Here is a 25,072-nt window from a genome sequence, read left to right on the forward strand (position 1 = left end):
TCCATTATAAATGTGGACATAGAAATTTATAATAGAAATATATAAAAATAAGGACAGAATTTAAAATGAGAATTTAGTCACGTCTGCAAATCCCAGTCCAATTACACTCCTCTACCTTCAAACTATGCTTCACCTGAAGACTACCCTTGGTCTTCATTCCCTCCATCCCTCTCCCCAACTTCTGTCTGAGGCTGAACCACACTGTTTGCAATCTTGATGTCATATTTGACCCTGAAATGAGCTTTCGACCCCATATATGCAGCATAACTAAGACCACATATTTGCACCTCCGTTGCATCAGCCCTTGCCTCAGCTCATCTGTTGCTAACGCCCTCATCCTTGCCTTTGTCACCGCTAGACTTGACTATTCCAACGCACTCCTGGCTGGCCTCCCACATTCTACCCTACATAAACTAGAGGTGATCCAAAACTCGGCTGTCCGGATGGTGCTAAAATGGCGTTGACAGCTGTAACGACACCTGATGCCGGTTCCAGCGCCGCACGCCATATCAGTCTTGCCGGTAGTGCTACCGCTGAACTCGATCGCCAGGGACCTCACTGTTAAGTCCTGACTCTAATGTACTGACTTACACGAGACACATGCTGAAGTCAAGGTCACTCAGGACCTGCACTTTTAATTCCAGCTCTCCCAGTCCTGCACTTGCCTGAGACCTCCCTTTATATACCACAGTGGGACAGGTATGGAGTGTCTCCTGCAAGTGCACCCCTGGTTGTAATGTATGCTTATTGTTACAGGTCATATCCAGTTACAGTCATGTATAGCATGGTAAGATACTGTTATATACAGTAATGTGAGATACATGACATCACCCTCCCCCAAGGTCTTATTGCCTTTATAGATTCAGTCTCTCAGGTGGTCTGCGCTCTCGCGTGGAGCGTCTTAGTTGTGGTTTAGTTGTTTGCTTTGGTGCCTGTGTTTCGTTCGGTGTGATTGCTGGTATCTCGCCTGGGCTGTCTGTTGAGACTGCCCTTTCTTCAGGTTGTTCCACCTGTCTGTCCACCAGGTGTGGTGTGAGTTCCACATTGTATTCTGCCTCTGGTTCTTCAGTGTTATCAGTGAATCTACTTTTTACTTGGTCCACATGCCTCAAGCAGATTTGGCCATTGTCCATTTGTACAACCAGTAGCCTGTTTCCCTTTTTGTCTGTTACTGTCCCTGCAAGCCATTTGGGACCCCGGTCATAGTTTCGCACAAACACTTTGTCCCCTATCTCATTCCACCTCCTCTCGAATTTCGGTCATGGTACTCAGTTAGCACTTGACGCTTAGCCTCAACAATTTCATGCATGTCTGGGAGGATCAACGAGAGCCTGGCCTTTAAGGTTCGTTTCATCAATAGTTGTGCGGGGGAGCCACAGTCAATGAATGCGGACGAGATCTGTATGCCAGCAGCAGTCGCGACAGGCGGCTCTGCAGCGTGGGACCTTGGATTCTGAGTATGCCTTGTTTAATGATCTGCACTGCTCGCTCCACCTGGCCATTGGAGGCCAGCTTGAAAGGTGCCGCCTTAACGTGATTTATACCGTGGTCAACTATAAAATCGTGAAATTCTGCGCTGGTGAAGCACGGACCATTATCACTGACCAATATGTCAGGAATGCCGTGTGTTGCAAACATGGTTCTAAGGCTCGCCACAGTGGTGGAGGTGGTGCTCAAGTTTAAAATGGTGCACTCGATCCATTTTGAAAATGCATCAATGACTACGAGGAACATTTTGCCCATGAATGGGCCCGCATAGTCTACATGCACCCGCGACCACGGTTTGGTGGGCCAGGGCCAGGGGCTTAGGGGGGCCTCCCTGGGGGCATTACTGAGTTGGGCACAAATGGTGCACCAATGGACGCAGAGCTCCAAGTCTGCGTCAATGCCTGTCCACCAGACATGAGATCTGGCTATGGCCTTCATAAGGACGATCCCCGGGTGCTCGCGATGGAGCTCCCGGACAAATGCCTCCCTGCCTCGTAAGGGCATAACTACTCGGCTGCCCCACATCAGATAGTCTGCCTGCAGTGAGAGTTCATACATGCGCCTATGGAAGGGTTTGACCTCCTCGGGGCAGGCATCGCGAGCCTCTGCCAAGTCGCCGGTTAAAACGCATCTTTTAACTAGAGATAACGTGGGGTCGCTGGTCGTCCAGGCTCTGATTTGGCGAGCCGTCATGGGCGAACCTGTGGATTCAAAGGCATTGATTGCCATGACCATCTCACAGTCCTGTTCGTCGGACCCTTCTGTGGTTGCCAGGGGTAGCCTGCTAAGCACGTCGGCACAGTTGTCTTTGCCTGGTCTGTGCCTTATCGTGTAGTCGTAAGCCGCCAGCATGAGTGCCCACCACTGAATGCGCGCCGAGGCGTTGGCGTTGATTGCCTTGCACTTGGATAGTAGGGACGTGAGGGGTTTGTGGTCAGTTTCTAATGCAAACTTGGCCCCGAAAAGGTATTGGTGCATCCTTTTGACACCGTACATGCACGCGAGCGCCTCCTTCTCAACCATACCATACCCGCGCTCCGCCCGCGAAAGTGACCTGGAGGCATAAGCAACGGGCTGCAATTTACCTGCATCATTGATATGCTGTAAAACGCACCCGACCCCGCACGCTGACGCATCACACGTAAGGACTAACTTTTTACCTGGGTCAAAAAAGGCTCAAACACTCTTGAGACACAGATGGCTGCGTCCTTATTGAAGGCGCGTTCTTGGGCGTCCCCCCAAAACCAATCGCGCCCCTTTCTGAGTCGCACGTGGAGAGGCTCCAGCAGCATGCTCAAGTTCTGCATAAAGTTCCCAAAGTAATTGAGTAGCCCGAGAAAGGCGTGCAGTTCCGAGACATTCCGGGGCCTGGGTGCCAGGCGAATCGCTTCGGTTTTGGATTCGGTTGGGCGGATTCCATCAGTGGCAATCCTTCTGCCCAAAAATTCAACCTCAGGTGCGAGAAACAGACACTTGGATTTCTTAACTCTTAGGCCTACCCGATCCAATCGACTTAGTACTTCCTCAAGATTGCGGAAATAAGAGTCGGTGTCCCTGCCCGTGAGAGTATGTCATCTTGAAACACAACCGTCCCCGGGATGGACTTGAGCAGACTCTCCACGTTGCGCTGAAATATAGCAGCTGCTGACCTGATGCCGAATGGGCATCGATTGTACACAAAAAGGCCTCGATGTATGTTGATAGTGGTGAGTAGCTTAGACTCTTCGGTCAGTTCTTGCGTCATATACGCAGATGTGAGGTCAAGTTTCGAGAAAAGTTTTCCTCCAGCCAACGTGGCAAATAGGTCCTCCGCTCTGGGCAGCGAGTATTGGTCCTGTAGGGAGACTCTGTTTATGGTAAACTTGCAATCCCCATAGATTCGCACGGATCCATCAGGCTTCATGATGGGGACGATGGGGCCTGCCCAGTCGCTGAATTCCATGGGAGAAATTATGCCTCCCCGCAGAAGCCGGTCCAGTTCGTTTTCAATCTTTTCCCTCATCACATAAAGCACAGCTCTAGCCCTGTGATGGACCGGTCTGGCATTCTGTGTGATGTAGATTCTAATTTTAGCCCCTTTGAAGGTGCCCACACCTGGCTGAAAGAGATGTTCAAAACCGCTTAGAACTGTTGAGCAGGAGGTCCGTTCCTCTGACGACATGGCGTGAACGTCATCCCATTTCCAATTAAGTTCTGCTAGCCAGCTTCTCCCCAACAGGGCTGGGAGATCCCCGGGGACAATCCACAGGGAAAGGCGGTTCACCATCCCTTTGTGTGTGACTGAGAGCATGGCGCTGCCAAGGACTGGGACGATTTCTTTAGTATAGGTCCTTAGTTTGGTGTCGATCTTTGTGAGTTTTGGTCTGTTGCTTTTGTGCGATCACAGCTGTTCAAATTGTTGAACGCTCATGAGGGACTGACTAGCCCCCGTGTCCAGTTCCATGTTGACGGGTATCCCGTTGAGTAGAACCCTCATCATAATTGGAGGTGTCTTGGTGTAAGAACAGTGGACATTGATTGTGTTAACCCGCTGTACCTCGGCATCCCGTGCACTGTTCCAATCGTCTTCTGGTCCGCTTTCCGACCCTTCCGATTCGTATACCAGCCAAGCTGCTGTTTTTCTGCACATGCCCTATGTAGTTGCAGTTTCTGCAAATGGCATGCTGAAATCGACACACCCTGGTTGAGTGCCTTCCCCCACATCTCCAACACAGACCGTTTCCATTGTTTCCGAAGGATGAGCTGCGTCTGGCTGATCTCCCTTGAGCTTCTCTCAATCTGTTGTTGATTGCTCGCATTGTGGGTTGATGAGGTGTGATCGGCCGTTCAGGTGGCCCTTGATTTTGATGGCTTCTGGCGCCAATGTCTGCTGTTAAAGGCCTGTTCTCCTGCCTTTGTCTGTGTGTGGGGTAGCGGTTTGTTTCACAATGTGAACCCCTTGTTCTGATGCCTCGTTGGTTGTCGTACCCGAAGTATAGATCAGCCTCGTTTCTTCTTCACCTGCCAAGAACGTCTGTGCGACCAATGCTGCTGCCTCTAGAGTCAAGTTCTTAGTCTCTTTAAGCTTTCAGAATATGCCTGCGTGGCCTATTCCTTCAATAAAAAAGTCTCTCAGTACTTCTCTCCTTAGTTCATTGGGGAACTCACATGAACTAGCCAGCCTCCGAAGTTCCGCCACGAAGTCGGGTATGCTTTGGCCCACACAGCGTCTGTAGTTGTAGAACCTGTGTCTGGCCATGTGTAGGCTGCTCGCTGGCTTTAGGTGGTCTCTCACCAGTGTGCTCAACTCCTCAAATGGCTTGCTTGCTGGTTTCTCGGGTGCCAGCAGGTCTTTCATTAAAGCGTATGCTTTCGAGCCACAGCTGATCAAGAGATGGGCTCTTCTCTTGTCTGCCTTATCATCGCCCAGCCAGTCTTTGGTCACAAAGCTTTGCTGGAGCCTTTCTATAAAGTCATCCCCTAATTGTCTCCAGCATTGTATTTCTCATCTGAGCTGTTGGTAGCCATTCTGTAGATTCTGTGATTCTGTAACTCATCGCCACTGTTAAGTCGTGACTCTAATGTACTGACTTACACGAGACACATGCTGAAGTCAAGGTCACTCAGGACCTGCACCTTTAATTCCAGCTCTCCAGTGCCGCACTTGCCTGAGACCTCCCTTTATATACCTCAGTGGGACAGGTATGGGGTATCTCCTGCAAGTGCACCCCTGGTGGTAAGGTATGCTTATTGTTACAGGTCATATCCAGTTACAGTCATGTATAGCATGGTAAGATACAGTCATATACAGTAATGTGAGATACATGACACTCACCATCACGGAGATCGTAATGTGTGTGCAATGATCACTTGACACTGGATCTCCCAACTTCGTTACAGCCTACTAGCTTAGCAGCTGGAGAAAACAACACCTGCTTCAGGTGACGTGCAGCAGCAGGAAGCCGGCTCCTGAGATGCTACTTAAGGGATTATCACCAATCACTTGCACCTGACAGGTTTTTGCAGTTTGAGGTTTGAGTGGCTGTGTGCTACTTCCTGCTATGGTAAGAGTTTTATTTAGTCATTTCAAGGTTCTTTGGAATCAGGGAGTGGTCTGGCAAGTACAAAACTCCATAATTATTTCTGAAAATCTTCAATGCACAACAATTGCTGAAAGTCATGGGGGCTGTACTAGCAATCGCCGTTGCACTCCAAGATCTAAAGCGGAGGGAGCAGAAGCAGCAAGAAAGATGGGAACATGTACACAGAGGGAGGAGGAGGGCCATCGGGGCTCTCAGCAGGATGCCTTACCATCCTAGGGTTTTCCGACATAAGAACATAAGAAATACGAGCAGGAGTAGGCCATAAGGCCCATTGAGCCTGCTTTGCCATTCAATATCATGGTTGATCACTTCTCCTACCTTCAATTAAGCGACGATCAGTGCATTAGGAGGCTCTGCTTCACCAAGGAGGTGGTTGCAGAATTCGACCACCTTCTGCAACCAGACTTCCAGCCTCAGACCTGGGCAATCACAGCTCCCAGTGGCAGGTCAAGGTCACAATGGCCCTCAATTTCTTCGCCCGCAGATCCTTCCAGTCTGCAGCAGGAGACATATCTAATATCTCACAGTTTGCCATCAGTCGCTACATCTGGGAGGTCTCTGAGGTTCTCTACAGCAGAAGGGACTCCATTGGCTTCCCGATCACCAGAGGGAAGCAGGACAAGAGAAAATGTGGCTTTGCCAGGATAGCGGGCTTTCCAATGATGCACAACGCCATTTAGTGCACCCACATGGCTTTTGGGGCACCACATAACAATACTGAGACCTTACGTCACCGCAAAGGCTACCACTCGCTTAATGTGTAGTAGGTGTGTGACCACACAAAGCAAATCCTCAATGTCAATGCCCGCTATCCTGGCAGCAGCCACGATTCCTTCATGCTGCACCTTCATCCTGCGCCAGGGTGTGGGTGGCTGCTCGGAGATAAGGGCTATCCAGTCTCCACCTGGCTCCATCAAGCTCTTGACTCCCCTCCGCAACCCCAACACGTGCCCAACACTCATGTAATGAGAGCCATGCTGCGGCCAGGAACATCATCGAGCATATCACCGGCCTACTGAAGCAACGGTTCTGCTGCCTTGACCGCTCGGAAGGAGCCCTCCAGTACTCACCAAAGGGGGTGTGCCATTTCATGGTGGTCTGCTGCATTCTCCACAAATAGGCTATCATAAGGGTGCAGCCCTTGCCAGCAGGGAGGAGGACGAGGCAGAGGAAGAAAAGGCAGATGAGGAAGAGGACAAGAGGAGGTGGACGACAGGAAGGATGGCAGAGGCAGTGAGATAATCGGCCTTCCAGGCTAGCTTTGACATTGACCCTGGCTGCCACCTCCTTTCAGGCATGCTGGGAAGGCTGCCCCAGAATAGGGAACAGGGCAACTCGCCTCACACATACCTCATGCAGCAGCACCTCCACTTTGTCAGCCTTCGAATAGGTGTAGTTGGATGCCTGGCTGCTCCATCACTTTTACACAACCTCCTGCTTCAGTACATACCCATTCACTTGTTTCTGTCAGCCACTGAATTTGCCCAATTTAGCCTTTGGACATGGTGAAAAACAAGTAGAATTCCTTGTAGGCTTTGGAAAGGTTCACAATAGAATTTTAAAGGCCGCACAACCTTTGGAAACCAGAATTTCTTTGCCCCAAATGAGGCCACTTTGCTTTAAGAGACTATGGGAGAAATTCATGTGGTTTGTGCCAAACGTTAGCTCCACGACATGGAGTTCATGCCGGTTCCAGTGCCACACGCCAAATCGGTCTTGCCGGTAGTGCTGCCGCAGAGCTCGATCGCCGGGCACCTCATCATCACGGAGATCATGACGCCAGTGAGAGTGCACCACTTGCTTGAAGCCCGATCTCCCAACTTCGTTACAGCCAATGAACTTACCGGCTGAAGAAAGCAACGACCACTTCAGGTGGCGTGCAGCAGCAGGAAGCAGACTCCAGTGATGCTATTTAAAGGAATCATCACCAATCACTCACACCTGACAGGTTTTTGCAGCTTGAGTGGGTGTGTGCTAATTCCTGCTACTGCAAGAGTTTTATAAGAACATAAGAACATAAGAAATAGGAGCAGGATGCCATATGGCCCCTCAAACCTGCTCCGCCATTCAATAAGATCATGGCTGATCTGATCATGGGCTCAGCTCCACTTCCCCGCCCGCTCCCCATAACCCCTTATCCCCTTATTGTTTAAGAAACTGTCTATTTCTGTCTTAAATTTATTCAATGTCCCAGCTTCCACAGCTCGCTGAGGCAGCAAATTCCACAGATTTACAACCCTCTGAGAGAAGAAATTCTTCCTCATCTCCGTTTTAAATGGGCGGCCCCTTATTCTAAGATCATGCCCTCTAGTTCTAGTCTCCCCCATCAGTGGAAACATCCTCTCTGCATCCACCTTGTCAAGCCCCCTCATAATCTTATACGCTTCGATAAGATCACCTCTCATTCTTCTGAATTCCAATGATTAGAGGCCCAACCTACTCAACCTTTCCTCACAAGTCAACCCCCTCATTCCCGGAGTATACCTAGTGAACCTTCTCTGAGCTGCCTCCAAAGCAAGTATATCCTTTTGTAAAAATGGAACCCAAAACTGCACGCAGTATTCCAGGTGTGGCCTCACCAATACCCTGTATAGCTGTAACAAGACTTCCCTGCTTTTATACTCCATCCCCTTTGCAATAAAGGCCAAGATACGATTGGCCTTCCTGATCAATTGCTGTACCTGCATACTATCCTTTTGTGTTTTATGCACAAGTACCCCCAGGTCCCGCTGTACTGCAATCTTTCTCCATTTAAATAATAATTTGCTCTTTGACTTTTTTCTGCCAAAATGCATGACCTCACACTTTCCAACATTATACTCCATCTGCCAAATTTTTGCCCACTTACTTAGCCTGTCTATGTTCTTTTGCAGATATTTTGTGTCCTCCCCACACATTGCATTTCCTCCCATCTTTGTATTGTCAGCAAACTTGGCTACGTCCCTTCTGCCAAGTTGTTAATATAGATTGTAAATAGTTGGGGTCCCAGCACTGATCTCTGTGGCACCCCACTAGTTACATAGAAACATAGAAACATAGAAAATAGGTGCAGGAGTAGGCCATTCGGCCCTTCTAGCCTGCACCGCCATTCAATGAGTTCATGGCTGAACATTCAACTTCAGTACCCCATTCCTGCTTTCTCGCCATACCCCTTGATCCCCCTAGCAGTAAGGACCTCATCTAACTCCTTTTTGAATATATTTAGTGAATTGGCCTCAACAACTTTCTGTGGTAGAGAATTCCACAGGTTCACCACTCTCTGGGTGAAGAAGTTCCTCCGCATCTCGGTCCTAAATGGCTTACCCCTTATCCTTAGACTGTGACCCCTGGTTCTGGACTTCCCCAACATTGGGAACATTCTTCCTGCATCTAACCTGTCTAACCCCGTCAGAATTTTATATGTTTCTATGAGGTCCCCTCTCATTCTTCTGAACTCCAGTGAATACAAGCCCAGTTGATCCAGTCTTTCTTGATAGGTCAGTCCCGCCATCCCGGGAATCAGTCTGGTGAACCTTCGCTGCACTCCCTCAATAGCAAGAATGTCCTTCCTCAGGTTAGGAGACCAAAACTGTACACAATACTCCAGGTGTGGCCTCACCAATGCCCTGTACAACTGTAGCAACACCTCCCTGCCCCTGTACTCAAATCCCCTTGCTATGAAGGCCAACATGCCATTTGCTTTCTTAACCGCCTGCTGCACCTGCATGCCAACCTTCAATGACTGATGTACCATGACACCCAGGTCTCTTTGCACCTCCCCTTTTCCTAATCTGTCACCATTCAGATAATAGTCTGTCTCTCTGTTTTTACCACCAAAGTGGATAACCTCACATTTATCCACATTATACTTCATCTGCCATGCATTTGCCCACTCACCTAACCTATCCAAGTCGCTCTGCAGCCTCACAGCATCCTCCTCGCAGCTCACACTGCCACCCAACTTAGTGTCATCCGCAAATTTGGAGATACTACATTTAATCCCCTCATCTAAATCATTAATGTACAGTGTAAACAGCTGGGGCCCCAGCACAGAACCTTGCGGTACCCCACTAGTCACTGCCTGCCATTCTGAAAAGTACCCATTTACTCCTACTCTTTGCTTCCTGTCTGACAACCAGTTCTCAATCCATGTCAGTACACTACCCCCAATCCCATGTGCTCTAACTTTGCACATCAATCTCTTGTGTGGGACCTTGTCGAACGCCTTCTGAAAGTCCAAATATACCACATCAACTGGTTCTCCCTTATCCACTCTACTGGAAACATCCTCAAAAAATTCCAGAAGATTTGTCAAGCATGATTTCCCTTTCACAAATCCATGCTGACTTGGACCTATCATGTCACCTCTTTCCAAATGCACTGCTATGACATCCTTAATAATTGATTCCATCATTTTACCCACTACCGATGTCAGGCTGACCGGTCTATAATTCCCTGTTTTCTCTCTCCCTCCTTTTTTAAAAAGTGGGGTTACATTGGCTACCCTCCACTCCATAGGAACTGATCCAGAGTCAATGGAATGTTGGAAAATGACTGTCAACGCATCCACTATTTCCAAGGCCACCTCCTTAAGTACTCTGGGATGCAGTCCATCAGGCCCTGGGGATTTATCGGCCTTCAATCCCATCAATTTCCCCAACACAATTTCCCGGCTAATAAGGATTTCCCTCAGTTCCTCCTCCTTACTAGACCCCCCGACCCCTTTTATAACCGGAAGGTTGTTCGTGTCCTCCTTCGTGAATACCGAACCAAAGTACTTGTTCAATTGGTCCGCCATTTCTTTGTTCCCCGTTATGACTTCCCCTGATTCTGACTGCAGGGGACCTACATTTGTCTTTACTAACCTTTTTCTCTTTACATATCTATAGAAACTTTTGCAATCCGTCTTAATGTTCCCTGCAAGCTTCTTCTCATACTCCATTTTCCCTGCCCTAATCAAACCCTTTGTCCTCCTCTGCTGAGTTCTAAATTTCTCCCAGTCCCCAGGTTCGCTGCTATTTCTGGCCAATTTGTATGCCACTTCCTTGGCTTTAATACTATCCCTGATTTCCCTTGATAGCCACGGTTGAGCCACCTTCCCTTTTTTATTTCTATGCCAGACAGGAATGTACAATTGTTGTAGTTCATCCATGCGGTCTCTAAATGTCTGCCATTGCCCATCCACAGTCAACCCCTTAAGTATCATTCGCCAATCCATCTCAGCCAATTCACGCCTCATACCTTCAAAGTTAGCCTTCTTTAAGTTCTGGACCATGGTCTCTGAATTAACTGTTTCATTCTCCATCCTAATGCAGAATTCCACCATATTATGGTCACTCTTCCCCAAGGGGCCTCGCACAACGAGATTGCTAATTAATCCTTTCTCATTACATAACACCCAGTCTAAGATGGCCTCCCCCCTAGTTGGTTCCTCGACATATTGGTCTAAAAAACCATCCCTTATGCACTCCAGAAAATCCTCCTCCACCGTATTGCTTCCAGTTTGGTTAGCCCAATCTATGTGCATATTAAAGTCACCCATTATAACTGCTGCACCTTTATTGCACGCACCCCTAATTTCCTGTTTGATGCCCTCCCCAACATCACTACTACTGTTTGGAGGTCTATACACAACTCCCACTAACGTTTTTTGCCCTTTGGTGTTCTGCAGCTCTACCCATATAGATTCCACATCATCCAAGCTAATGTCCTTCCTAACTATTGCCTTAATCTCCTCCTTAACCAGCAATGCTACCCCACCTCCTTTTCCTTTTATTCTATCCTTCCTGAATGTTGAATACCCCTGGATGTTGAGTTCCCAGCCCTGCTCATCCTGGAGCCACGTCTCCGTAATCCCAATCACATCATATTTGTTAACATCTATTTGCACAGTTAATTCATCCACCTTATTGCGGATACTCCTTGCATTAAGACACAAAGCCTTCAGGCTTGTTTTTTTAACACCCTCTGTCCTTTTAGAATTTTGCTGTACAATGGCCCTTTTTGTTCTTTGCCTTGGGTTTCTCTGCCCTCCACTTTTCCTCATCTCCTTTCTGTCTTTTGTTTTTGCCTCCTTTTTGTTTCCCTCTATCTCCCTGCATTGGTTCCCATCCCCCTGCCATATTAGTTTAACTCCTCCCCAACAGCACTAGCAAACACTCCCCCAAGGACATTGGTTCCGATTCTGCCCAGGTGCAGACCGTCCGGATTGTACTGGTCCCACCTCCCCCAGAACCGGTTCCAATGCCCCAGGAATTTGAATCCCTCCCTGCTGCACCATTGCTCAAGCCACGTATTCATCTGAGCTATCCTGCGATTCCTACTCTGACTAGCACGTGGCACTGGTAGCAATCCCGAGATTACTACTTTTGAGGTCCTACTTTTTAATTTAGCTCCTAGCTCCTTAAATTCATTTCGTAGGAACTCATCCCTTTTTTTACCTATGTCATTGGTACCAACGTGCACCACGACAACTGGCTGTTCTCCCTCCCTTTTTAGAATGTCCTCCACCCGCTCCGAGACATCCTTGACCCTTGCACCAGGGAGGCAACATACCATCCTGGAGTCTCGGTTGCGGCCGCAGAAACGCCTATCTATTCCCCTTACAATTGAATCCCCTATCACTATCGCTCGCCCACTCTTTTTCGTGCCCTCCTGTGCAACAGAGCCAGCCACGGTGCCATGAACTTGGCTGCTGCTGCCCACTCCTGATGAGTCATCCCCCTCAACAGCACTCAAAGCAGTGTATCTGTTTTGCAGTGGGATGACCACAGGGGACCCCTGCACTACCTTCCTTGCACTGCTCTTCCTGCTGGTCTTCCATTCCCTATCTGGCTGTGGACCCTTCTCCTGCGGTAAGACCAACTCGCTACACGTGATACTCACGTCATTCTCAGCATCGTGGATGCTCCAGAGTGAATCCACCTTCAGCTCCAACTCCGCAACGCGGACCGTCAGTAGCCGGAGGTGGACACACTTCCCGCACATGTAGTCGTCAGGGACACTGGTGTTGTCCCCGTGTTCCCACATGGTACAGGAGGAGTATATCACGTGACCGAGCTGTCCTGCCATGACTTAACCCTTAGATACACTTAAATTGCCGACAACAATGTTAAAAGTTACTGACTAATAAAGAAAAAGAAAAACTACTCACCAATCAGCAGCCAATCACTTACCACGTTGGCTGTGACGTCACCTTTTGATTTCTTTCTACTTCTTTTTTGCCTTCTCTCCCAGCTGGAGCTGCACAGGTACGCCTCTCTCGACTCCCGCCTCTCTCGACTCCCCGGACTGCTGAGCCTTTTATAGGCCGCTGTCTCTCTCGACTCCCGCCTCTCTGGTTGCCAACCAGAGAATGAACCATTTATCCCGACTCTCTGTTCCCTTTTAATTAGCCAATCCTCTATCCATGCTAATATATTACCCCCAACCCCATTTCATGGTCACCTTTGGTATCAGGGAGTGCTCTGGCAAGTACAAAACTCCATAATTATTTCTGAAAAGCGCAGCCAAGTCAGGGGCTGTACTGGCAGTGGACCTCGCTCTCCAGGAACTATGGCGGAGAGAGTGGAGACAGTGAGAAGACGGGAACATGTGCGCAGGGGGAGGAGGGTCATCAGGGCTCTCAACAGGGTGGCCTTACCGTCCTAGGGTCTTCTGACAGTACTTCTCCTACCTTCAATTAAGCGAGGAGGAGTGCATTAGGAGACTCCGCTTCACCAAGGAGGTGGTCACAGAAATCTGCCAGCTCCCGCAACCAGACCTCCAGCCTCAGACCAGGGCGACCACGGCTCTCCCAGTGGCAATCAAGGTCACCGTGACCCTTAATTTCTTTGGCAATGGATCCTTCTAGTCTGAAACAGGAGACATATCTAACATCTCACAGTTCGCCATCCATTGCTGCATCTGTGCATCCGGGAAGTCACTGAGGCTGTCGACAGCAGGAGAAGGGACTACGTTGGCTTCCCGATCACCAGAGAGAAGCAGGACAAGCATCCATGTGGCTTTTCCAGGATAGTGGGCTACCCGATGGTGCAGACTACCACTCATTTAATGTGCAGTTGGTGTTCGACCACACACAGCGAATCCTCACTGTGAATGCCCGCTATCCTGGCAGCAGCCACAATGCCTTCATCCTGTGGCAGATTAACGTGCCAGCACTCATCCAAACACCACATTAAGCTCGTGGCTGGCTGCACAAAGACGAGGGTGATCCATTCTCCATCTGGCTCATGACTCCCCTCAGCAACCCCAACATGTGCCCTGCACGCATGTAATGAGAGCCATGCTGCCACCTGGAACATCATCGAGCAGATCATCGGCCTACTGAAGCAACAGTTCCGCTGCCATGACCACTCGGGAGAAGCCCGCCAGTACTCGCCAGAGCAGGTGCCCCATTTCTTGGTTTCGTGGTGGTCTGCAAAATGCTGCACAACTTGGCCATCATGAAGGCGCAGCCCTTGCAAGCAGGGATTGCGAGACCACCTCAGGAGGACAATGAGGCAGCCGAGGAGGAGGAACAGGAGGGGCTATCCATGACCGGCTCATCAAACTCATCAGACTCCGATTCACATGAATGAAATCTCAGATCCCCGTGGATCATCTCATCCCCATCATATAATCCCTGTCTCACGCCAGATCACAAGTCCTCCTGGATGCAAAGGTGAAATGAGAGTCACCACAAAATATTCGAAACACAATTAATAAATGTATCTATAAACGTATCATACATCACATGAATTCTAATAACTAATAACCTTTGTGCCTGCCATAATTCAATAGCTGTCATTGTGTGCAATGTGTGAGATGTGGGTGTGAGTGTTGCAAGGTAGAGATGGTTGGTGGGTGAGTGCTGGGTGTGTGATGCATTGAGCAGTGTGTGAAGCTTGTGGTACAGATGGTGGTATATAGCATTTGTTGAAGCCTTCACTCACCTTGACTGTCCGTTTGAGCTCGCTAAACTTCTTACTGCACTGTGTGTGGATCCTGGGGAGCACAGTGCAGCCCATGACTTGGAGTGCCACTTCCCTCCACATAGTCCGGCAGACTTATGGCGAGGATCTCCTGCCAGTTGCCGGGTACAGGACGACCTTCCTTCTCTCCACTGCTAAAACCAATGCCTCCAAAGCTTCATCGGTAAACCTCAGCGCTCTCTCCCTGAGACAGTGATCTGTCATCAGGATTTGTAAATAAGTGCTCCTTCTCCTTGTCCTTTTTATGGTTGTTGAGGCAGCTGAACACCCAACAATGGTGAGAATATGTTACTGCGGCATCAATGGACCTCCCGTTTAAGTAATGAAAAAAGTCTATGGCAATCATTACTTGCAATTAGACTGTTCCTGATATTGGTCCAGCTTTTCAATATAACGCCAATGAACTTGGGTTTTAGACGAGAATTATGACTGCCATCGTTTTAATGAGGATGAATTTTACGTGCATCCTAGATGATTTTCAGGTGATGCTACTTCAGCACTTTTAGTCTAAACACTGCCCATTTCTTGGTTATAACAAATTTCAAGCCCAAATTTAATGATTTGCACAACTTCCATATCGTGTCCATTATTGCATCCCAAGGGCCAACTCGCCCTTTCACATTTTTCGTGATGAATGGCAAAGCATCCCAGGACCCCTTGGGCAGATGTGCAATGGATGGACGAGTGGTCAAAGGACTATTAGGTGCAAAGGGAGGAATGGGGGATGGTGCTGGTGTTAGGAGCAGAATGCGGGATTTCATTTGTTATGTTTGACACTTGGTGAACCTTTGAGATATTAGTATATCCCTGGCAACCCTGACAGCAATATAAACGGCTGGTCTGGCATTCGGTACTCCATCTTCATCCTCCTGCTCCTCCTCCTCTATGTTTTCCTCATCTGAAGATGAGCGATGAGCCCGTTTGTCCTCCTCCACCTGCACACCAGTGGACCTCGCTCCTGTGCACCTGCTGAACCTAGCAAGGCACGTCATCGCTACCTTGCATGGTGATGGTCTTCTTCATCTGGTGTGCTGTCCAATACATCCATGGCACCTCCTTCCTGACCTTGTCAATTTGAAATCCTACAAGGTTGAAAAAAGGTGTATCCACACAAGCACTCTCTTCCAGACTTTTGTCAGAGGCAGCAGCTGCAATAAGTGAGGTTTTATTCAGATGGGACAATAACAAGTTTAAATACCCACCGGAGCTGCTGCTCAATCATGACTCTGTTTCCCTTGTCAGTTTCTGAGCGCCGGGTAACCCGTCCTGCTCAAGTACAATTTGGAACCTAGTTAAAAACAATTTATTAATACCTGATTAAAGTCTCCTAAGGACATTAAATGCACCAATACCTACCCACCCGCATCCAATTAGAAATTCCCCAACATCGACGAGTACGTTTCTGGAAATGGGTACGTTGGAGCCGGGTGCCCTCCCACTCTACCCCCTCCCAAGCCATCCATTCTAGGGGACTAAAGATCCCCCCCAAAGAGTAAGTTAGTAAGATTCCTGAAACTTCAAGTGGAGAACCAAATGCAGGTTGACTGATGTTAAAAAGGTGTGACAAGAAGTGGTGAAGGCTCATATTTAGCTCACTCCCAAGGAATGAAGGTTAGGACCCCGATTGCACTTTTAAGGAACACATGGACACAGGGAGAGAGCGTTGAGGTTTACCAATGAAGCTTTGGAGGCATTGGTTTTAGCGGTGGAGAGAAGGAAGGTCATCCTGTACCCGGCAATTGGCAGGAGATCCTCGCCATAAGTCTGCCGGATTATGTGGAGGGAAGTGGCACACCAAGTCATGGGCTGCACTGTGCTCCCCAGGACCCACACACAGTGCAGTAAGAAGTTTAACGAGCTCAAACGGACAGTCAAGGTGTGTCATGGAGTTGATCAGCTGAAGCAGTGGTCCTTAAAGGGGCCACTCCAAACACAACCTCAAAACCTTTTGCATACTGTATTTTTGTGAGTGCTCCTCCTAGCTCCACAAAAGTACTAGGGGGTCGTTGCTCACACGGGCTTTGTCCCCGGCATACCTGGAAGCAAATGGGGAAAAGGTTTAGTGGCATGAGGAGAACTGCTAAGTTAAGTATAGACATTTGTATATATGAGAAACAATAACCAACATGTAGTCATGCAATGGATGAGGTACATGCTGGAACTTCTTTTTACCTTTATAGTTTTGCTTATATATGTTCAACTTTAGTTTCACTTCAGTTTAATAGGCAGTTGTGCATGAACTTCACATCATCCAAGTACAACCATTGCTTGGTGAAACGTCTGCAGCTGTTTCATCCCAAGCTTGTCTCATGAACTGTATAAGAAATACATTCCAGAAAGAGTGTTTTATTACCTTAAGACTGATTCATTTTTTCATTGCTTTCTAAATATTATATCATCAACAACTTGCCATTTCTCACTGCTTCTGCGTATTATTTTACTTGTAAATAAATGTATTAGTTTTGGCCTGCCATAAATTTCGATGATTCCATAGTGGTTTGACAGTGTGGTAACAATTCAAAATGGACAGAAATTGTAGAATCGTATATAAAATTCCAGTATGGAAACGGGCCATTTGTCCATCAATTTCAAAGTACAGCAGGACCTGGAGGCACTTGTGCATGAAATGCAAAAGGATAGTATGCAGCTACAGCAAGTGATCGCGAAGGCCAATGATATCTTGGCCTTTACTGCAAAGGGGATGGAGTATAAAAGCAGGGAATTTTTGCTACAGTTATATAAGGTATTGGTGAGGCCACACCTGGAATACTGCGTGCAGTTTTTGTAAAGTCCTTACTCTACAGCATAAAACCACACGAGGCACATTCCAGGGACAAGGCCACTCTGTGACCTTGACTCTTTATTACAGGACTTCAGAAGTGATGACCCTACGTGGGACCTCCCTTTATATACCTGTGTGATCAGGTAAGGAGTGTCTCCCACAAGTTCACCCCCTGTGATCAAGGTGTGCATCTGAGTTGAGTGTATACAGTAATACAGTGGTGTTACATTGTAATTGCAAACATGACAGTTTTGGTTTCCATATTTACAAAAGGATATACTTGCTTTGGAGGCAATTCAGAGAAGGTTCATTAGGTTGATTCCGGGGATGAGGGGGTTGATTTATGAGGAAAGGTTGAGTAGGTTGGGCCTCTACTCATTGAAATTCAGAAGAATGAGAGGTGATCTTATCGAAACGTATACGATTATGAGGGGGCTTGACAAGGTGGATGCATAGAGGATGTTTCCACTGATGGGGGAGACTAGAACTAGAGGGCATGATCTTAGAATAAGGGGCCGCCCATTTAAAACAGAGCTGAGGAGAAATTTCTTCTCTCAGAGGGTTGTAAATCTGTGGAATTCACTGCCTCAGAGAGCTGTGGAAGCTGGGACATTGAATAAATTTAAGACAGAAATAGACAGTTTCATAAACAATAAGAGGATAAGTGGTTATGGGGAGAGGGCGGGGAAGTGGAGCTGAGCCCATGATCAGATCAGCCATGATCTTATTGAATGGCGGAGCAGGCTCAAGGGGCCATATGGCCTACTCCTGCTCCTATTTCTTATGTTCTTATGTAAGTCTTCCTCATGTGTTTTTTTGCATCAGCCTTTTTGTCTAATCTCACTTTCCAAGTCTTCTGATACTCCTTTTTTTTCAAGCAACTTTCAAATTCCCCTTTTAAACATTGAGATGGGCTCTGCATCAACACCGGTAAAGTGCCATGAGTCACAAGTGGTTTCTGGTGCAAAATGCAATAGTTAAGAGATACATGTTAGTGCCATGGCATGCCATCTCACTCACAGAAAGCATAAGGAGGATTCTACTTCATGGCAACTGCTTTTTTACTGTGAGAATAAAGAGGTGTTGGGGAAAAGAACATAAGAAATAGGAGCAGGAGTAGACCATTTGGCCCCTTGAGCCTGCTCCAGCCAAACTATAACAGCTGCCCTGCCCCCTTACCTTGCTGCCTCCTTGTCTTTCTACAAAGGTTTTCTGAGTTCCTTCCCTGCATTCTCCTTCCTTCTACTTATGTTGTTATTCTTTTGACTCTTGCTCTTTATATCCTGGTGTTTGGACTCTGTTCAATGTTACAGTGTTTTCCTCCTATCTGTCTTAAGTGTCAGCTGTGGCTCAGTGGGCAGCACTCTCTAGGTGGGAGGAGTAAAAAGTTGGTGGTGAGTTTTTGGGGTGTTTTTTTTTCAAATTTTAGAGCCTTTTTTGCCCATAAACATCAGACAAATGATTGCTGAGGGGCCTGGAGTGCCGGGCCCCTTAGAGAACAATGCTCCCAGTATGAATTTAATCAGGGGAGAGAATGTCTTGAGAAGGGAGAATAAAAGGCCCAAAGATTTGGGCTGGGACCCCAGGAGGTTTGGAAAAGAAAACACGGTGGTGGTTCACTGACAGGATAAGGAGATGCTAGCTTGGGATATCATCCAGGCAGTACATGAGGACTGCGGAGAGGGTAGTTGCTTTGCTTGCCAACCAAAGCGGAATGTTGCATTCGAAGTAACGGTCAGTGGCCACGAGGAGGTGGAAAGACTTTTACTGAGCATGAAGGTTGGTGAGAAGTATTTGGATGTATCTTTGCTATATTCTGAAGAGGTGGTAGTTTCATTCTTAAACCTGCCGGTTTATGTAGAGGACGATGTGCTGATAAAAAAGTTGGAGTCGTGGGACATTAAACTTCGCTCAGTAATAAAGAGGAGATACTATCCTGGAACGCAGGTAGCCGATGGAACCCATTATGTAAAAGTGCGATTCCCAGACGGGGTGAAGTCATTACCCTAAGCATGAAATTCGAGACAATGGAAGGAGTGCAGTACTTCCAGGTTCTGCATGATAACCAGGTGAAGGTTTGCTATTACTGTAAATGGACACGACCATTTAGTAAGAAGCTGTCCAGACCTGTACTGTTATAACTGTGGCAAGTCCGGACACATCGCTTGGAACTGCAAAGCAGGGAGCTGTGTGGTTTGTCGCAAAGGCCCCACCCGCTGTGAATGTGAGGCAGAAGGAAACTCCCTGAGCGACGAGGAGATGGGAGAAGGAGCAGGAGGTGTGAGTGGAGTGGCCAGAAGAGCAAAGCAGTCGGAGGACACAGCCGCCGAACGGAATGAGGAAAGAGCGCAAGAAAAAGCAGAAAATTGCGGAGCAGAAAACAGGATGGGGATGGTGGAAAACACACCAAGTATGGTGGAAAAGGACAAAGTCAGCGGAGGACATCACGGGTCAAGAACAGAGTCGAGCCATAATATGGCTCGGGTATTTGTGGGGGGAGCAGAGACGGGTGCGGGGTGTAAGTACTCCAAAGTGAGATGGGGAGTTGCTCATCTTGGGGAACAGGAGGGGACAAGACCAGGAGAGGGTGCAAGAGGCAGGAGCCTTAAAGGGGCAGCAGGACGAGAACAGGGAGACAAAGACGGCAAAAGGGAGCAAAATGGGTGGAGACTCGCCATTATCCCAGAGAGAGAAGAAACGGGGAGCAAGGGTCAGTGGTGGAGGTGAGGCCGAAGGGAGTGGCACTGTTGGAGAAACCATGTTAGCAGGAAGACTCTCTTAAGTGAGATTTTGTATCTGACGGGGAACAAGAATGGGAGATTACAGAAGAGTTCGTGAGTGAGGAGTCATATGAGGATTGTTAGTGTGAATGTTTTCTCAGAAGAATCACTCAACACTCAGAGTCGGTTCAACGCCAGATGCGGCCTTTATTAACGCTCAGCGGGGAGGAAGTCTCAGGACTGAATCCAGGCTTCTCTCCACAGAACAAAGGGTTACATGGACTTTTATATGTTTTACAACAGTTAAAACAGTTTACTACAGTTACTCAGCCCATCACGGCTGGACACAAGCCAATCACAACGATTATAGATTACATATAGGTTCTTTTAACCCAATAGAATTCCCCTGGTGTCTCAGGAACTACATGTTCGGTTATTGTCAGCTCGGGCTGATTGATGACCTTGTTACAGGAGATAGGTTCTCTTCCTATCTCTTTCTTCTTGGGGAATTAATTGGTTTATTATTCTTATCCTGCATCCAAGGCATTCCTGGTAGTGGGCCTCACAGGGTTATTGCTCGGTCATTGCACAGTCAATAGTTCACAGCTTGACTACCTGATTTCCCATCATGCCTGGGCAGCCATTTTATGTGTGGCCATTTTAAACTTATATGAGTTTAGATATATTTAGCAGGTGCCTAATGCCTAGTGTTTTGATATATTCTGCAGGTGCCTACTTCCTACAACGAGGATGGAAACATGGAAGTGGGGGATGGGGGTGGCATCATGTGGAATGGGAAAGGTTAGTGAGGGGCAGAAGTAGGGAGAAGGGGCAGTTCTGCGGCCTAAATTTAATGTAAGGAAAAGGTTGAAACTGCAGGGAAAGTTCAAAAAGGAGGTGAGAAAGAGTCAGAGGTTGCAGGAGAAAGCAACAGCTGCTCAAAAGGTTGGGAAGGAGCATGTGAGGCGGGAAGAGCGAGAGATTAAATGATGATGGGGGATTATCAGGCACACTTCTTTTATTAGGAGCAATGATTACATTGGTGTCGATTAATGTGAACAGACTGAGGGGGGAGAAGAAATTGCAGCAGTTGTTGCAGTGTTTTAAAGGCACTGACCTGTTGTGTTTACAAGAAACCTTTTGGGATGAGGATATCCTAGAAAGAGTTCAGAAGGTTTGGAAAGGAGAAGTGTTTGCAAGTTGCGCAAACACTTGCAATAACTATAGAGGGATGGCTGTTTTAGTGAGTTCATCCGTAAAAGAGAACGTTGCATTGGTGGAGAAGGACACTGAGAGGAGATTTTTAAAGCTAAAGATGCAAATGGATGAATTGAATTGTGATCTCTTTAATATCTATGCATCGAATGATCATTGCAAGCGTCGTGTTTTTTCGATGGTTATTCACAGAAGTGGCAAAGATGGAAAAACTTTGTATAGTGGGGGATTTTAATGTATTTTTTTATCTCAGATGGACATTTCAACCCAGATGACCAGTAAGAATAACTCCAGAGAGATGATTATAAAAATGATGGCAAATTTAAATTTGAGAGATTTATGAAGGGATCGGAACCCCGTAAAAAGGGAATTCTCCAGAAGAGGTTGTGTGAGTGATATTTTAAAACAGAGCCGAATAGATTTTGTGTTAATGCGGGACGGGTTAAGTTCTGAGGTGATGGAGATTTATTATAAAAAATATTTTTTAGTGACCACTCGGCTTTGGTTCTTATTATTAGGAACAGCAGAGTTAACATCGGTCCAGGGGTGTGGATTTTAAACAATCAATACCTGAAAGAAATGGCTTTTAAAGAAGGGATTTTAAATATAATAAAGAATGCTCAGAAGGAACCTTTATTCTTGAAAGAAAAAATAGTTTGGTGGGACAGTTTCAAATATGAGGTAAAAGTTTTTTCGGTACGTTATGGGAAAGAAAGAGCAACAGCTAACCGGCATCAAGAAGAGAATATAAACAGAAGGTTTACAGATATCTGTAAAGCAGTTGATGGAGTGGATAAGGGAGCATGGACTAAGTGGAAGGTTTTAAAGGAAGAGTGGGAATTATTGCAAGCTGAAAAATGCAAGGGGGCCATTCTCCACGCAAAGGCAAAAGATGCACTGGAGGGAGAAAGATGCACTAGATATTTTCTAGAGCAAGAGAAGTTGCGACAAAGGTTATCATTAATTGGAGAGTTGAAGTTTGGGGAAAAGATCATTAATGAAATTGGGGAGATTATGGAGATGGCTAGTAGCTTTTATCAAGGGTTATATACAAAAGAAGACATTTCCAAATTGGCGATGGAGAAGGTTAGTGATTTTATTGAAGAGGGTTTAAAGGAGGATGAGAGAAGCATGTATGACAAAAAAGTAGGATTAACGAAATAAAAGTAGCAATAAGTGGAATGAAGGGGGGGAAAGCCCAGGGTCCGATGGACTAAGTGCAGAATTTTATAAAGAATTTTTAGAGATTTTTAATCCACTGGTCTTAGAGGTTTGTAAGGATGTTAAAACTGAGAGAAGCTTGGCCCCATCTATGAAGAGAGGTATCATAAGCTTAGCTTATAAAAATAAAGGCGATAGAAGGAATCTGAAGAACAGGAGGCCCATCACATTATTAAATGTGGATTATAAGATCTTGGCGAGGGTTATGACAAATTGTAAGAAGGAGGTGATGCCGCAGATAGTTTTGCCTGCTCAAGTCATATGGAGTCATAGGCCGGGACATCGCTGACTCTGTGGTCTCAATCCGAATTGTGATCGAGCTCATGAAAGAGAGTGAGAGGGAAGCTTATGTGCTAAAGATGGATCAAGAGAAAGCCTTTGATAGAGACTCTCATGAGTTTTTATTGATGATTTTGGAAGCATTTAGTTTTGCGAAAAGTTTCATTCATAAGGATTTTTTAGTCAAACACATTTAACTGTGTTAAATATAATGTTTTTTTATCCAAGTATTTTCCAATACAGAGGTCAGTGAGACAGGGTTGTCCTCTGTCCCCATTGTTGTAAACATTGGTAGCAGAACCATTAGGTTACATGATGCGAAAGGAACAAGGCGTAGTTGGGATTGTGATTCCCAGTTCCGGCAATAAGCAGATGAGCCGACCTTAACTTTGAGAAATGGGGAGTCAGTGAGGAAATCTATGGGAGTAGTGGAGGATTATTGTAGAGTTTCAGGAGCCAGAATAAATTATAATAAGTTCCAATGCCTGGTTGTGGGAAGGAGTAGGGGGGAGTGGTTGGAGGTTTTAGAAGTTCTGGGGGTGCATGTGGGGTGCAAGAAGGATAGGGATGAAGTGGATCAACTAAATTGGGAACCAAAGGTTATGAAAATTAAAAAGATTTTGGGAAGATGGGAAAGAAGGTGGTTGAAAGTGCAAGAAAGAGCGACAGTGGTGTCAGCTCTCCTGTTATCTAAACTATGGTACTTATTGACAGTGGAGGACATTCGTGAGTGGGCGAAACAGTTTATCCGAGAGGTTTGTGTGAGGTTTTTATGGGAAGGGAAACCTGCCTTGGTTGCTTACAATACCATCATTGGACAGTGAAATCAGGGAAAACTCAATTTCCCAGATAATGATTTGAAGAAAAAAGCCTTTAGAATTAAATGGGTGAAGAGATTTCGTCAGAAATCAAATACAAGTTGTTTCTATGGGCTCAAGTTTCGGCCTGAGTTGCTCCTATTTTTTTGGAGCAACTAGTTTAGAAGGGAGCATGTTAGAAATTGCAATTCTCAGCATTTAGTTTGCTCCAGTTCTAGTCAGTTAGAATAGTTTCATTTTAGAACAGATTTTTTTTTCAAAAGGGGGCATGTCCAGCCACTTACGCCTGATTTGCAAGTTTAGGCAGCGAAAACTTACTCCAAACTAACTTAGAATGGAGAGAGTGTAGATTTTTGTACACTCAGAAAAACCTTGCCTACACTTATAAATCAGGCGTAGGGAACGAAAGATGGGGGGGGAGGAGGGAAGTTTACAAACATTAAACACTTCACTTTTACAAATAAAGAGCCATCATCAATAATAAATAATAAATAAATCAATAAATCAATAAATCAACCAATAAATTAATTTTAAAAAATTAAAAAATTAAATATAAATTTTTTTAAAAAAATCAATCAATAAATAAAACATTATTTCTACTCACCTACTGCAGCACAGAGAACCCTCCAACAGTGTGCTGGGATGCCCCCCCCCCCCCACCACCCCCTAGTGTCTCTCTCTCTCTGGCTCTGTCACTGTCTCTGTGTTTCTGACAGCAAGGGGTGGGGGGGGAGAGGGAAGAAGGGGAGGGGGAGGGAGGAGGAGAGGGAGGGAGGGGAGGGGAAGGGGAGGGGGAGAGGGAGGGAGGAAGGGTAGAGAGGGGGAGAGGGAGGGAGGAAGGGTGGAGAGGGGGAGAGGGGAGGGGAGAGAGGGGGAGAGGAGGGGGAGAGGGGAGGGGGGAGAGGAGGGAGAGAGAGGAGGCAGGGAGGGAGAGAGAGGAGGGAGGGAAAGAGGGGAGGGAGGGAAGGAGAGAGAAGGGAGGGAGAGGCTGAATGGGCCGGACCGGGCTGCCGTCGCCGCCGACACTTCGGGGGCTCGCCCCCAGCGAAATGCCAGGCGACATGGAGGGAGGGAGGGGGGAAGAAGAGGGAGGGGGGGGAGAGGCTGAACGGGAGGGAGGGCATGGAGAGGCTGAACGGGCTGGGCCGCCGCCGACACTTTGGGTGGGGCCCGCCCCCAGCGAGATGCCGGGCAGGCCCCGCCAATGACGGGGGCGGGGGAAGAAGAGGGGGCGGGGAAGAGAAGAGGGGGGGAGAGAAGGTGGGGGAGAAGAGGGGGGGAAGGTTGAACGGGAGTGAGGGAGGGGAGGCAGCTGAACAGGAGGGAGGTCCGAGTCCCGATCTTTGTCCTGTGAGCCCATTCGGCCAGGGCTTGGGTCGGGCCCCTCCCACGCAGCCGCGGGGGTGAGGAGCTACTTCATATGTGCGCACACTCTAACGCGCATGTGCAGAAGTCTCGGCACTGTTTTCAGCGCCGGGACCTGGCTCCGCCCCTGACCCCTTGTGCTGCACCACGC

General features: G+C 47.4%; 1 protein-coding gene across 7 annotated transcripts in view; it reads left to right on the top strand.

Annotated features, from left to right (window-relative positions):
* The window catches only part of LOC139233945 (uncharacterized), a 926,529-nt gene that overhangs the window by 773,327 nt on the left and 128,130 nt on the right, over positions 1-25,072 (top strand). Inside the window, exon 19 of one of the 7 annotated variants that reach the window (XM_070864660.1) lies at positions 21,492-21,553. The exons of the other annotated variants lie outside the window; for them this stretch is intronic. Within the exon in view, the coding sequence (XP_070720761.1) occupies positions 21,492-21,520 (29 nt within the window). The 3' untranslated portion in view covers positions 21,521-21,553. Of the gene's footprint in view, positions 1-21,491; positions 21,554-25,072 lie in introns of those variants that run through there. 7 annotated transcript variants of the gene reach the window in all.

The sequence above is a fragment of the Pristiophorus japonicus genome, chromosome 2 (assembly GCF_044704955.1).
Source record: "Pristiophorus japonicus isolate sPriJap1 chromosome 2, sPriJap1.hap1, whole genome shotgun sequence".
Taxonomy (NCBI): domain Eukaryota; kingdom Metazoa; phylum Chordata; class Chondrichthyes; family Pristiophoridae; genus Pristiophorus; species Pristiophorus japonicus.